Source organism: Gossypium arboreum, chromosome 8, assembly GCF_025698485.1.
Source record: "Gossypium arboreum isolate Shixiya-1 chromosome 8, ASM2569848v2, whole genome shotgun sequence".
Classification (NCBI taxonomy): domain Eukaryota; kingdom Viridiplantae; phylum Streptophyta; class Magnoliopsida; order Malvales; family Malvaceae; genus Gossypium; species Gossypium arboreum.
Window position 1 is genome coordinate 90,156,659 of NC_069077.1, and position 16,640 is coordinate 90,173,298.

A 16,640-nucleotide genomic window follows, 5' to 3' on the forward strand; every position below is an offset into this window, starting at 1 on the left:
ATCAAAACCTAAATCTAAATTTGATGTTTTTATACTTTTTTAATATGTGATTAAATCTTGACTAATTTGTCCACTCCATTCTTCCCATTTAAATAATAATCGAAATTCAAATATAAATTCTCAAATGAAATATTAAATTATTGAGTTAAGAATCATCGGTTAAATTTATATGTAAGGAGTCAAGAAAAATTTATTTCAACAATATATATATATATATATATATATAACAAATTAACAAAAAAAACAACTAAATTTCACATGCTTGCCAACAATAGAACTAACTTCCCAACCTTCATAAAATATAAAAATCAAAGACTACTTCTCAATAAGATGAAATTCCAAACTGAACTTAAAAATTAACAATTTTATTTTAAATATATATAAAAATAAAAAATAAATAAAATGTCATTTACTTAAATACTTTTCATATAAATTTATTTAAATATAAGAACCACATTTTTAAATTAAAAAATTGTCTTAAAATTAAAATATTATATTAAAATGTAATTGCTTAAGCTCACATATAAAATACATGTTTATAATTACTCGTGTAAATACTTTGCTTTTTTGGGGGGTAAATACTTTACTTTTTTTTGGTGTAAATTACAATAATTGAGTAAAATCAGAGCAATAAACACAAGTATCGCGACTCAAACCCAGACCACATCTAGAATAATAAACACCCTTGACCATCAGGCCATGTGATGGTATCTTAATTCTTAATTTAAATGCTTCAATGAAACACAATTATCCCAATTCTCAACACTCCCATAAAAATTGAAGTGCTCTAATTACATTCAATTTATCAAGATACACTAATTATAATGATTGCCTTTACATGCTTGACATGCTGCATCTAATTGAAAGCAATTATACTTTAATGGCTTTCCAAAGCCACCCTTAATGCAAATATAAATCATTTTCCTAGCCTGTGAGCAGTATATGGGCAAACCTTGCCAAGAAAGAAAAAGAACTTACTAAAAATTCATGAAAGTAATACCACACCACTAAAACGTAAATGAAGATGAAACAATCTGCTGAAAAAAGCAGGTTCATGAATTAAAACATCAGAGCATATTCCAGTTTTTTAACAACTCATCGGCCACAAATTTCCATTTGTAGCTTATTAATTCGAAATGTTCAAGAATAACCATTGAAACTAGCTACAGACAAATTTTCCATGCCAAAGAAGCAATGCTTCACCTACTTTCCAACATGTGATCACAGTCACAGAGGACCCGGGAAAGTACCATTCTCCCTCTGTTCATTCCACTTGTCAATCTGCATCAATTTCAGTAACATCCAGGATGTTAAAATGGGAAACATCAGTTTAATACAACCGCTTAAGTTATCTATATTCCGCTTCCTTTACAAGTAACTCTGGATACAAGCACTGGAGTTATTAAAGAAGAATCACAATAATGATAAAATGTGTAGAATGTAAATAGTGAAGACTGGGATCGTAATTACAGCCCACCAATAAGAGAGAGCACACATGAGGTAACAGATTACAGCATTAATAACTCCAGTGCCTAGGAATATATATGAGATCAAAAGTCCTTCAATCTAGTCCACGTAAATCACGTACAAGTTTGATCATCCTATCTGTCTCTAAATGTGGACAACGATTGCCTAGGAATATATACGAGTTCAAAAGTCCTTCAATGAAGCTTTACTCTTTAGGATATGATAGTAGATAACAGGTCATAAACATTTTTTTTATATACTATGTAAATCAAAGGTAATCTTATCTGTCTAATATCTCGACAAAATTTACAAAGCTGTTCCTAAACTAATAATATGTTCAAGTAGACACTTCTTTCATATTTGTAATAAACATCATCAGCAAACTCAATGATAATCCTATCAATATGACGTATAGAAGAGCTTGTAGGATGCTAATATGCTACATCACTTCTGATGGTGAGAAGGAAAAAATAACAGAAGTTTATATTCCCAACATAAACACAATAAAGGGCACACCTGGTGAGCAATAAAAACACCTGTAATTTACTTATGCCCTTACTGTCAGAGCTTAAGTTATTTCCTTAAATAAACATATATGTATATGAATCAGTTGGTATCTGAAAATACTGAATATGTAACAAGCTTCATCAACAAAGACATGATGCATAGAAGGCATATTTTCCTGTGAACGACAGAGCTTGGTACTACAAGCTAAAAGCAAAAAGGCAAACTCTGGTTTACTTATGATGATAAGAAAAACAAGGTATACTCACCCATTCACCAGGACAAAGAGAACGGTAGTATTTGGCAAATTTCTCACATTGATTAGACTCTTCACCCTTTGCAGCCAAGCACCTGCAATTTGCTTCTAAGATTGTTAAAAGAAAGACGTGGGGGCAAAAAAAATATTTGATAGTTCCATAACAAGCAGAATCTGAAATTTTACAAGCAGTGTACCTATGAAACTCAATGTAGCGGGTGAAACAATGTCTAGTTTGATTTGTTGTAGGGAAACGAAAGTCAGCTGGGGCTGTTTTCAGTTCAATCTGGGACAATATACAATGCAAAAGATGGTGTGGAAGAAATATCAGAGTTAATAGATGATAATTTGATGTGAATCAGTTACCAGTTCAAAGTGAAATTTTCCAATTATGACAGCCCAGAATCATGAAACCATTGGCAGGGGTTATAGATTAATCTTTCAAGGAAATTATACAGTAGAATAAATATAGAGACTCATAACATTAGAAGCCAATTGGCATGACTATGTATAAAGAATTAGTCACAGCCAACAGGCTTCCAAGAGAAACATACAAAAAAGATAATTGCAGTTCCAAAATCCGACAAAAGGGCATCTGAAAACCCTCACTGCAGAATCAAAGTGTCATCTAATTCATGGTTCACAAGTTGACGGAACATAATGGCAGCAGCCTCCAAAGTTGATTATGAGGAGTCTCAAGGCTGCTTGTAATACCCAAGACTTAAATTGGTAAGCGTATGATGACAAGATCTTAGAGTCTTATTTTGGGCTTCCCCTTATGTGGTTGGGTTTTTATTATAGTTTAGGTATTATTGTTTTAATCAAGTTTGTTAATTTGTTAACCGGTTAGTTTCCTAATTAGAGTCTCAAGCATCGGTTAAAATCCTAAATGCACTAGAAGTGGTAGTTCTTATTTTAGCATATTTAACCAGGACCAGGCGTGCTTGGATCCTACATGTAATCTTCTTTTATTGAATGGTAAACTTACTATAGGAAAATTTCCAGCATTACTATATTGTTGATTGTCAGATAAACACAACATTTGGAATGATTCCTAAGGTCAAAGCCTATATGACATTTTCTTGTTATTTTGTTTCACTGTTTACATTTACAACTAGACCCAGATTAACCTCTTTAAACCCAAGAACAGTCATTTATCAAAACTCTACCACTTCCAGAACAAAATTGTGAATTTCCCCACCAAACCATCAATTAATCCTCACAGACAAGGTCCATAATACCAGAACAGCCTCTGAAAGGAAAGCTTTCCAACATCACAAATTCCTTAAATCATAGATAAACCAAAAAAATACATGAAAGTAACTTTATTAAGTTAAAAGTGGACAAACTAGTATTTGATTTTCCTTCTATACATTCCAACATAAAAAAAAAAGATATCAACTATAATTAAAAACACCTTATGTTGAAATTGACTTTCTGCTTTTAAATATCTAATTTCTAATTTCCCTTTAGATAATACTTTCAGTGGTATAAATCCACTACAGTCATCCAGTGTTCTTTGACTAATTCAGGATTTATGTTTCTAATGCAATAAATCTTACTACAGTTAAGACTTTTACGGTTAACATATGCTGCCCTAATTAGAAGAATTGGATATCACCAGTGTCTACATTTCTTACGTTTGCAACACATAAATTCATAATGAATAAAAGGTGATGTTTGACTTTGATAATAAGTTAGATTTACTCTATATCTTATCATTCACTGAACAAGGGGCAAAATGGAGGTTTCAAGAGACAGGCTTCTGTATGAAATAAGTAGAGACCATTCAAGTCACCTTTCAAATTATATCCTAGTTTCATATTAAGCGGTGAATTAGTTATTCAAGAAAACTTCACGCCGAATCGCCGGTTTCCTAAAATTATTCCCTCTTCATGATAGATAAAGAGATTCAAGCGGCTAGACTACAATGATCAACAATCTGACATAAAATGTGAAACATAGAAAGACTGTAATATTCTGATTCAATAAACAAATTCTACGAGGAATGCGGAACCTAACGCAATTCTCATCAATGGGGTTTGAGTCCTTGATTTAAACAACCCTTACATTAAGGCACCAAATTTCTAGAGCATTCAGCTTAAAAGTTTATGGGACATACGCATTAAAAGTACCTTCTTTTTTCTTTTTCTTTTTTTTGCCTAAAGCAATAAACTTTCACATTCTTCATATCAAATGACTTCTACAATTCATAGTATTCCACTTCTTGTTCAAGCATTGGCAAGGAATGAGAACATTCACAAATAAAACCTAGAAAATTTATAACAGAAAGTATTGAAAAATCAAAAGAAGTGACCGATATTAAATTAAATATATTACGAAACAGTGAATAAATTTTTGATCGATCAAGGGAATCGTTAATCAAATTTTGGTTTCTGGAATTTTTTTGGAAAATAGACGAAAGAAAGAAGAAGAAGGTTACCGCGTCTGCCATGACTGATCCGATGAACGAGCAAAGAAGCGAAACCAGATTTTGATCTTTGATGGGCGACTTTAAAATAGGCTTAAAAAACAGTGACCAGTTATTTCTCTCCGGTTCGTTCCATTACCAATAAAAACACGCCACGTTATCAAATAATACCTAACTCAGATAAATAGGTTAAAATACCTAGAACATCACTGTAATATAAGGACTACATCAAATTAGTTCCTCTATTCTTAAATAGATCAATTTAGTCCCTATACTATTTAAAATAATCAAATAAGTCCAAATTGTAATAAAGTTAACATTTTATGTATAAATATGTCTTAAAAGTATTTTTACTCAATTGGAATTCAATTCTAAAAACATATTTTATTTATAAAACCATAAAAACTTTAAAAATATTAACTATGTTAAACAATAAATGTTATTTTTAAATGGTAAATGCTAATTCTATTCCAATTTGGCCTTATTTGATTCTTTTTAATAACACATAGATTAAATTGATCTATTTAATAGTAGAGGGATTAATTTGATTAGATCCCTATAATAGAGAGACCTCTTAGTACAATTTACGAAATAAATATCTTTGCTAGGTTTGATTTGAGTGTGAAATCCACACATTGATGTTGATTTAGGTTTCTAATAAATTGAAAAATTAAATACCTAAAAGTTAATATTAAGTTTTTATTATTAAATTTTACAAGTGAATATATATTAAAAAATTATTTATATATGAATAAAATCACGTATTAAATGTAGTTATGTTTTTGATAATATAACAGCCTATTTTACCCAAGGCCCAATAAGACCCAAAATACATCAAAAAAATTATAAAGAAAAACAAAAACAGTCCAATTACAAGGCCCAAATGCCCCAAACCCGAATGGCCCAAAACTTAAAAAAAAATTAGCCCAAAATCCTAAAAATTTTCAGAAAAAAAAACCCTAGGTGCGGCGCACTTAGGTCTACCTAGCCTACCACCACCACTGTCACACTGCCTCTGCCACCCTTGCTCCACTGCCCCAATTGCACCTGCAGAGAAGCAAAAAAGAAATAATAAGTAGTAATGTAAACAAGTTGCAAGTTGGCTATAAAAAAGCCTCAAGCAAAATGTAACTTTTTTTTTATAGAGATTAAATCAAAACACACAATAAATTGAATGCAAAAATACAAAAAGATTCAAAAACAGAATCAATCAAAAGAATACAAAGGTAGCTTTTTATCTTTTTTTTTTTTTTGCTTTTTTATTTTTTTTTTCATTTCAAAAAAGATAACACATAAAAAAGGAAAAAACATACCCGATTTTAGCCTTTGGAATCGAAAGGTTCCCTTTCTTTTTGGCCATCTCTGGCCATTTTTTCTAAAAAAGGGACCCCAAATCCGAAATCAGGGGACTGAGAGGAGTAAACAGGTTTTTTTTTTTAAATTTTTATGGCCATTGCGGATGATGCCACCTTCACCAGTGGTCAGTGGCCAGGGTGGTGACCAATGGCCGGAGCCATGGCCAAAGATGGGGCTGGTTGAGAGAATAGGGGTGAACTTTTTTTGATTTTTTTAAAAAAACAAGGGTGTAATGAATTTTTTTTAAAAAAATTGACTTAAATAGGGGTTCAAAAACGACGTCGTTTTGGCCTATTTCCCCAGACACCAAAACGGAGTCGTTTTGACACAACCTGAGATCTAGGATCGGCTTTTTTTTAGCAGAAGGGTTATTTTCGCTTTTTTGACCAATTTCAATTTAATCCTATACTTCGTTTTTCTTTTAATTTTACCCCATAATTTTATTTTTATTTCAATTTGGTCTTCAGACGAATGGTGCCGTTTTAAGGACCCAGAAAAATTCCCCATTTAGTCCATTGTCCCTTACGCGTGTTTTATTTTAGTCCTAATTTTAACCCTTCTTTTTTAAATTTGTCCAATTAAATTTATCTTTTTTCAAATTTTTATTTTTTTAATATTTTTTGCTCCTTTATCTTAGTATTTCATTTAGTATTTCATTTAAATATATATATATATATATATTAATTTCATTCTAGATTCTAATTTATTCCTCGGTAATTTATTTTCAATCTTTTATATTTTTATTATTTACGTATTTATTTGTTCACTTCCTCTTTTACGATTTATGCCTTTAACTTTATTTTAAATTCCAATTTTATCCTTTATTTTTTATTTCAATTGTTTATTTTATTATTTTATTTCTTTAATTATTTCTTTGCCCTTATCTTCTTTTCGTGATGTTCATATTTTCATCGTATTATAGATTTTATTATTGTTATTATTATTGTTATATTTTATTATTTTTCACATTTTTAAAAATTTAAACTTAACATTATTTATATCTATTTTACTTATTTATTATTCTATATGCTTTATATACATATTAAATTTTGTAAAGTTAATATTTTCTTTATAAATATTTGTTGATTCGTGTATTTTCTTACTACTAACATTTACTTATTTATCCATTTGTTTATCATTTGTTTCCTTTATATATATATATATATATATATGGTTTCATTGTTCAATTCATTTTTAAACATTTTTATGTTATGTTTGTTTGTTTTATATCATGCATTTCCGTTTTATTGCTTTACTTATTTATCGAGACTTGTTTACCGTTATTTATTCATCTTTGTAATTATATCATTGTTATTATAATATTTTATTGTATATTGTATATCATTTTAAATATTACATAAATTTTTATCCAAATACGCAAAAATGAAAATTTCAAAACAATGCAATATTTCACATTTGGGAGATTCGAGAAATCGTACACTAATTTACGGGGTTTCGATTTTCTTGTTTAACTCAAATAACCGAATATTCTTTCAAAATTAAAATGCATAAGATTTCAAATAAAAAATTAAAAGGCAAGCTTATTCTTGAGGGTTTAAATGTTGTGTATTAACTTACGGGATGTGACATTTTGTTATCTCGAGACGAGAGGGTCTTTAATGCTCGTTTCAATTTACTCAAGTATTTTTTTAAATCAATATTAATAAAAAAGGGATCGTATTTTAAATTCTTTTCGAGTTTTCAACTTTCAACATTAAGACATTAATTAATCAATTAGGTACCAATTTTAGATGTTACGAGGGTGCTAATCATTCCTCGCACGTAACCGACTCCCGAACCCGTTTTCTCGAATTTTGTAGATCAAAATCGTTGTTTGAGTAAATCAAAACATTTTATTAAAAAGATTAAATTACGATGTGATCCGATTGCACCTCATAAAAAAAGGATCAGTGACTACTCCCATTTTTCATTTTCATTTTCAAAATAGAAAGTCGACCCCTCTTTCAAAAATGGGTTCGACAGACAAAATTAAATTTTGATTTAAAAAAATATTTCTCTTAAATTTAATCTTATTAATATGAGATATATTATTTTATTTTATATAGATAAGCCATATTGCACTTTAAAAAAAATATAATTTTAAATTTTGGAGACAACATTTATAGAAAGGGCACCACATATCCCTAAAAGGATTAATATTTATTAATCATAAAACGAATATGAAAGAAACCTTGGTTATACCAAAATATATAAAATTTTGGATATCGACTTTTTAATAAATAAAAATAGATAATTTACTTCAAATATACTTTTTGAAGTAATATCAACTTAACATTTTCAATATTAAGTGATAAATAACAATCTATTTTTTCTGAAATTAGGGTATTCACTGTGAGTCATAGTGACTAATCATTTCACCATGAACTATCTAAAAAGGTAAACGGTTGGCCATAAAATACGTTCTACTCCCATGAGCAGGATAAAATAACTATCTACATACTTATCTTAATCAACACTTTTTAAAGAAAATTTTGTAGTAATTAAAAGCCAATAGGAATATCAAATACATTTAAAAATTTTAATATTAAAAATTTTGTTTTATTAAGATGAAGATTTTAGTAATTTATTAAATACACCCTTAATTATAAAAGTTACTTAAATTTTTAACAAAATATAATATTTATGTGGAGTATTTAAATAAAGCAACTAAATTTCAAATGCTTAAAGAACAAATTCAAAACATATTAGAATTTATTTACAAGTACTTTACCACATCATCTATAATTTTATTGTTAAATAAATTGTTGAGAAATATATTTTCAATATAATGATTTTTTTCTCTTTCAGTCAGATTGTGAATATACATAATCTATTGTTTAAACTATTGTGCACAATTTTTTTACCATTAAAGTGTAATTTAATATATGGAAATTCTATTATAGAATATGAGTGTGTAAATTATATATTTAGAATAAATATATTAATTTAAAACAATATATAATAAATAATGAAATATATAACTTAAAACTAATTAATAATAACATATGAAATGTATACAAAATTAAAATAAAGAATAGATTAAATTATGAGCGAAATGAAATTTAAACATGTAAATATATCATATTAAGAATACTAAATACATTACACTTGTTTATCATAGTGTAATAGAGTATACATAATAAAATTCAAATGTAAATATTGTAATAAATAAAGTTTTGGTTTAATGGTAAATATTTTATTAATGTAGATAACACAAGTTTAAATCCAATCACATGTAATTTTTTATTAGATTTTAAAAATAAAAGATAAAAATATCCTCGAATAATATAATTTATTTTAATTATAAAAGACATTTTGTAATAATAATATCCAGAGTGTGTGGGAATGGTTTACCTGGGTTTTCAATCTGGGAACAAATGATCAGTGTCGATTATTTTGCTGTGGCCTTTGGCTTATCTGGTCAAACAGGAACCAGTTGTTATATGAAAGTAAAAACAGAACAAGCAGAGAGATCTCAAGACAAATAATCAGTTATATCTCAGAGTTGCAAGGATTAGAAGAGAAACTACTTATCTCTGATACAGGAAGGGTTTTAGTCATGAAGATCAAAGGATGAGCGTAGTCATTTCTTTCGATGCAGCTTTTGACAAACAACTTTCCAGATCCGCCTCGGGGCTGATAGTTCGAGACATGCGAGGGGATATTTTAGCATCAAAATCGGTCATCCACTCTAATGTTGCTTCACCATTTGCAGCGGAAGCGCATGCAGGAGTACAAGCAATAAGGTTGGGGATTTTAATGGGTCTTAATGTATGCGATATAACTGGAGATTCAAGAACTATTATCAAAAAATGCCAGAGTACAGACAGAGATAAATCGATTATTGGAGCAATAATAAGAGACATTCAAGATATGAAACATTTCTTTCAAAAACTAAGTTTTCACCACATCCCAAAGACAGAAAACATCTTTGCTCATGTGATTGCAAAGGAAGTGTTAAAAGTAAATGAAGGCCATTACCTAGAGGGAGGTGTTCCAGAACATGTTCGACGAACAATGGAAAGGATAAGGCCACGGGCTCCAGACTGATGAAAAGAAATGGTCATTTGGAAACGTGTAGCAGAAGGCTAGAAGATTTTATGAGATTTGAAGGGTTCTGCGTTCAAGAGCTGTGACGTTTCAGTGAAAAGACAAGCCATTAATGGGATACAGCTGTTTTCTTATCGACTGGAAATATCTAAGGTAGGTTTCCTTTTTCCAATTTTATTTTATTCGGTCATCTTTGTTGAAGGCTGTTAGGAGTATAGTTTTCTAGGCTTGTTTTAATTCTTTTACTTTCTATGTTTTTTTATGCATGTTCCTTGGGCCCAAGTCCAAGTGAAAGGCAAACTTTGTTTGATTCAATTTTCTATTAATCCAGTCGATCTTTTCAAAAAAAAAAGAAGAAGACATTTTTGTAATTTCTTTAACCTTATTAATACCCTGTAACACCCCTCACCTGTATCCAACTCCAGGACAGGGCATTCACAAACATACAAAATAATGTCACCAAATTTTTCCCAAAATCAAAACTTTTCAAACACGTGCATATCGTCTGTTATACAGGCCTTCGAGGCCTAAAATATACATCGAGGTGATTCAGGATAAAACTGAAAACATTCGATAAACTTTGGACAACTTAATAAATTTTCTTGCTTTGGAAAGTCACACGCCCGTTTGGGTGGGGCCGTGTGGGTGGGGCCGTGTGGTCACACACGCCCGTGTGGCTTGGGACACGCCCGTGTCCTCAGCCCGTGTAACTCTCTGTTTATGACGTCAGTAAAATAATTTATACCACACGGCCAGGCCACACGCCCGTGTACTAGGCCGTGTCCTCCACACGGTTGAGACACATGGCCGCGTCTCTGTTCGTGTAGCTAACACCTAGGCTATTTTCCAAGCATTATGTTGACCTTATTTTTCCCCATACTTTCACACCTCATAAGAACAAATTATAACATCAATTTAATGTTTAATCAACCTTTGGTGAAATTCAATTAAATAATTTGCATGTTGTCATACATGTGTTTATTACCCAACACTTAATCTCTACACATTCAACAATTGTCCATGTTCAATCATTATTATCTTACTACCATGCCACACATTCACTCCATGGCCATGATCATCTCGAATGGTCCTGGGGCATTCATCATGTACATGTGCCATATACTTCTCATACATAGTGAACAATCATAATCACATAACCACATCACAAGACATTAACACATACCATGGACAAATAGGCTTACAAGCCAAAATCATTATAAGCCACATCTCATGGCTATATACAATGAATTAATATAAGCCAACATCTTGGTCGAAACATAAAAACACATATCAATAATTAATTCCCTATACATGCCACTCACTTGAAGAAAATAAGTTTCAACAATACTCCAAAGATGGTAGCTTGATAGTGTGAGGTTGCCTCCGATGATCTCCAACCCCGAGCTGACCTGAGGACACTAGAAGAAATGGAAGGGGGAGTAAGCTTTATGCTTAGTAAGTCCATACTAAAATAATAAGCATTATAAAAACATGTTTCCTTAGGTAAAATAACTATAATTACACTTTTATTCATATTCTAGTCAAGCTGTCTACTTGAGTCATAGTTGATAAATCATTTATCTCTCGAGCTACAAGACTCTAAATTAAGATCTGTTAATTTTTCCTGAAACTAAACTCATATATATTCTTACCATAAAATTTCCAGAATATTTGGTCTAGCCAATAAATACAGTTTATTCTTTAAACTCTCACCTGTTTTGCTGTCTGATAGCTTCGACCTCTATCTACTAAAAATCAAATATCTCATAGTACGAGACTAGGATAATTTTCATATCTCATTCTCTTGAAAATAGACTCATTATAGATTTCATTCATATGAATTTTAACACATAATTATTTTTTTACAATTTCTAGTGATCTTCCAAAGTTAAGACAGGGTAGTCTAGAATCATTTTGACTCTGTCTCACAAGAATTCAAATATCTCATAATAAAAAATTATTTTGCTTACATTTTTTCCTTTATATGAAACTAGACTCATTAAGCTTTAATTTCATATGTTATTCAGCCTCTAATTCAACTTCCATCATTTATGGTGATTTTTCAAAGTTGGGCTACTACTACTATTCAACACTATTTCGGTGCAAAAATCACAATAGATATCATAATTTCATTGTCACATTGATCATGGACTCATTATTTCATAAATCCCATATTCAATTACACAACGTAAGTTAACATGATATTGCAATGCAATTCATAATCATAAGCATGAGGATGGTTCATCTTTCAAATCTTTTCACTTGTTCATCATGTATACACATACATATGCATGAATTCGCTTACTCATATCACATTTCAATAAGGCATCACTTATGAGTATAATGTACGTACCTATACATATCCATAGCATATCAATTAACTTTGCCTTTATCACCACGCCCATCTCGGGACTTTCATCGCATTATTCATTATAATACTCGTTGAATTTCTCAGAAATCTCGATGGATAATCCATTTACCGTCAAGTTATACAAGTGATCATCTCAAGTACGCACTCCCACGAACCTTACATCTTATGGCGGGAATACTAGTCCAGGCTAAATTCCTTGTAACGACAAGCACTCTCAATGAGCTCGGATCTGAATTACCAGTCCAGGCTAAATTCAGACCCTAATTGGATTACCTATCTGGGCTAAATCCTTATGCACACATATTCTTCGGGAGGCTCGATCACTCAAGGAACACCCATCCGGGCTAGATCCTTTCTATATTTGAGATCAACAGATTACCCGTCCAGGCTAAATCCTTTTCTACAACACATGCAGGATCTCAAGTCATGTAAGCGATGGTTTATCCGTCGAATTTCCCTTTTTATTCAATCGGGATTTTTCTCTTTTCATCAAGTATCTCATTATGCATAGCTGATAATGCAATATACATCCAATTCAACACATTTCCATATTTATTTAGACATTAGTCCATGAAATAAACATGGTATTGCATACAATTTTATTTAGGCATTTGTTACAATATATAATCTTTATATCAACTAAATAAATATCCATCACACAATGCAAACACATCAATTTAAGTTCAAGTATGAACAATAATATCATTGCATTATCATTGACATATGAACTTACCTCGGTTTCGAGTACGACTATCTATTTCGAGTTTGTGCTTAACCTTGTTCAACCTCATTCTAAGCTCGAATCTTGTTTTCCTTGATCTATAATATCACGTTTAGCCTACTAATTAGTCACATTATTCATATGGGTCCAAAAATCATATTTTTACAAATTTTCATTTAAACTTTCACATATTTACACTTTTACCCCAATGCTCTTAAAATGATTTTTATTCAATTTCCTTGCATTTCAAGTCTAGAAGAATCATTTTCATAACTATGGTAGCCCCTAATTTCCACTAAATCACCCTTTTATGACCAATTTTACAATTTTTACAAAATAGTCCTTTCGAACGTTTTCATCAAAAAACCGCTTAGTAAAAGTCGTTTATTACACACCGAGCTTTCATTTTCTACCATTAAACATCAAAATACATGCATATCATTCATGGATAAATTTTTAAACACAAACCCTAGCTCAAATAAATGGTAGAAATAGCTAGAACATGTTACCTGGACTTAAAAAATGTATAGAACATTAAAAACGGAGCTCGAAATCACTTACTATTGAGCTTGCAAGCTTGGCCAAACCCTAACCATGGCTGCTCTTGGTACATTCGGCTGAAGAAAGAAGAAAGGGACACATTTGGTTTTAAAATTTATCTTTTAATTCATTTTACCCCTAAATGACCAAAATGCCCTTTTTACTATTCTTTCAAATTTTACCCAACCAAGGCCATTTTTGTCCAAAAAGTTATACAATGGTATAATTACCATTTAAGGACCTCCCATTTAAAATTTCATAACAATTTGACACCTCTAACATGTAGAACTCAACTTTTGTACTTTTTACGATTTAGTCCTTTGGAGCAAATTGAGTGCCCAAACGTCGAAATTTTCGAACGAAATTTTCACGAAATCATTCTGTGAAATCGTTGACCATAAAATATAATAAAAATAAATTTTCTTATGTCGAATTTGTGGTCCCAAAACCACTATTCCGACTAGGCCCAAAATTGGGATGTTACATACCCTGTTAACTTGTGATACCAACTCGAATAGAGACTTAAATAATAATATCTTAAATAATAATATAGATACATATGTATTAAATTTAGAGCCTACACAAAATAAAAACAATCTTATCTGGATAGCATAATACATGTACATACTTTTAAAATTTATCAAGTCAAATTTGTATTTTTAAAAATAATTTTATTTAATATTTTATAATTTTTAAAAATATCGATTATATTAAAAAAGTATATATAAATAACTAATTTGAATTAATATTATCATTAGTTTGTATTTCGTACCATGGTTGTATATATTAAAATTATATTTTTTTTATAAAATTAGTTTTTGTTTATAATTTTAATGAATTTCTTAAAAAATAATTAATAAATTAAATACTTAATGTAATTACAAAATATTTAAATTAGAATCAATTATATTAATGTTATTTAATTTTACAAATATGTAATATTAAAATAGTAAAAATTCATTATGATTTCAATATTATATTAATATATTATAATATAAATAATATTATTAATAATTTCTTACAGTCATAAATTCGTAGTTATTGACGAAGTTATAAATTCTGAAATTTTTATGATAAAAGATATTTGAGTCTAGTTTCAATAACATCAAGTGAATCTTAACCTTGAATTCGTAACTCAAAATATAAATAATTTAGTGACTATAACTCAAGTGAACAACTTTGATATGAACACATAAGTAAATAGTGGAATTATAGATAATGTTACATATAAGCATGTTATATACTAAAACCTAAAGATTCTAACAAATATATGCATAAAGGATGTGGAATGGAGGGAGGAGGAAATATATATATATATATATATATATATATATATATATATAGTAGATGAACTTGAAATGTTTCAAAATGGTTGTACGTGATGGAATGATTAATACATGTGAGTATGTTCAAACGAATTTATAAAATAATAAGTGAATAATTGTTAATTGATGTGATATTGAATTCTTTGTTAAAATTTTATGAATAATTAAATTAATTGACACAATTTAGAAATAAATATGGAATATACATAAAGTGAGTAAACTAATTTTGTAAGTGCAAGTTCTCAAATGGTCTTATTTGTAAAATTTTAATATTTGTGTTAATTTTATAAACTTTGTTATCTTTAATTGAATATCATGTTTTATGAGAACTTGAGATTAGAAATAGATGTAAGTGGATGATATATAAAATGAAGTGACAATTATGACATCTGAACACGGTTCAAGTAATGATATAAAATAAATAAATAAAAGCGTGAAACTTGTAGGAAAATGGAGACGACGTCACGATGACAAGTTCACCATGTCACGACGTGAAAACCCCAATGTCGCGATGATAGTTCAAAATTTTTTATAAACTTTACAATTTGGCCTTTGGTCAATTGTAGATGTTTTAATGAACTCCTTTAACTCATAATTAGTTCTATTGTAAATTTAATTATTACTACAATTAGTTAATGATCTACATTAATTAAATAATATGATAAATTGATCTGAAATTTTTAGTAGTTGCTTCGGCAACGAATGTGACATCCTGATGCCTTGACTCGGCGATCGGGTCGGGTATGTGAGTGTTACACTGGAAGGGGCCCCGACCCCTCCTAAAATGAAAAATTTTCCATTTAGGCCCTTTATAATTTATAAAATTTTAAATTAATAATGATAAAATTGTACTTTGCCCCCCTAAAATGATACAAATTTGATCTAATCCTATAAAAATTATAAAGATATAAGCTATTAAAATGACGAAATTGGTTTTTTTACTATCATAAAAATATATAATTTAATTCTGCCTCAAAAAATTTCTAAATTCTCCCCTACCCCCTTAGCCTTATTTCTAGATCCACCACTGAAAAAGGCTCATTGACTGTTAACTTTAACTATTGACCGTTAAAGTTTATTGCCCTAATTTTTTTTAGTTAAATCCACCATGTGTCACAACCATGGTGTGACATGTAAAAAAAAAGGACAAAAAAATAAAATTTATAAAAATTATTAAATTTTAATAAAAATATTAAAATTTATTAAAATGAGAAAAAATTATAAAATTGTAAAAAAATTAAAAATTGTAAACTTTTATAAAATTAAGTAAAAATTATAAAATATATGGAAATATAGAAAACAATTATAAAATTTTATAAATTATAAGAAAATTGTAAAAATGTAAAGAAATATAAAATTAGTAAAAATAATTATAAAATTATCGTACCAAAAGAAGAATTTTATATTTTTCTATAACTTTAACAATTGAACGGTCAGCCGTTAAAGTTAACGATCAAATGACATTTTTTAGTGGCGGATCCAAAAATACGACTTAGGGAGAGCAATGGTGAAGTAAGAAAATTGTTTTTTTTGGGGGAGCGAATTAAACTATATATTTTATGATAGTAAAAATACAAATTTTCTATTTTACTAGCCTATATCTTTATAATTTTTAGAGG

At 29.5% G+C, this 16,640-nt stretch overlaps 1 protein-coding gene across 1 annotated transcript; it reads right to left on the reverse strand.

The window, feature by feature from the left end:
* Positions 1 to 984: 984 nt before the first annotated feature.
* LOC108465135 (cytochrome c oxidase subunit 6b-2) lies at positions 985 to 4,808 on the reverse strand. Its single transcript, XM_017765450.2, has 4 exons — positions 4,671 to 4,808; positions 2,425 to 2,513; positions 2,241 to 2,322; positions 985 to 1,281 (listed from the first exon to the last, which is right to left on the reverse strand). The coding sequence occupies exons 1-4, from the start codon at positions 4,680 to 4,682 to the stop codon at positions 1,228 to 1,230; spliced, it is 237 nt and encodes a 78-aa protein (XP_017620939.1). The 5' UTR covers positions 4,683 to 4,808; the 3' UTR covers positions 985 to 1,227.
* Positions 4,809 to 16,640: the final 11,832 nt, after the last annotated feature.

What these genes read in the sequence shown, in the direction of transcription:
- LOC108465135 (XM_017765450.2), bottom strand. An exon ending in CGCTACATTGAGTTTCATAG is followed by an intron (nt 2,323 to 2,424) that starts GTACACTGCTTG and finishes AGCAAATTGCAG; the next exon opens with GTGCTTGGCTGCAAAGGGTG. An exon ending in CTCTTTGTCCTGGTGAATGG is followed by an intron (nt 1,282 to 2,240) that starts GTGAGTATACCT and finishes AAATTGATGCAG; the next exon opens with ATTGACAAGTGGAATGAACA.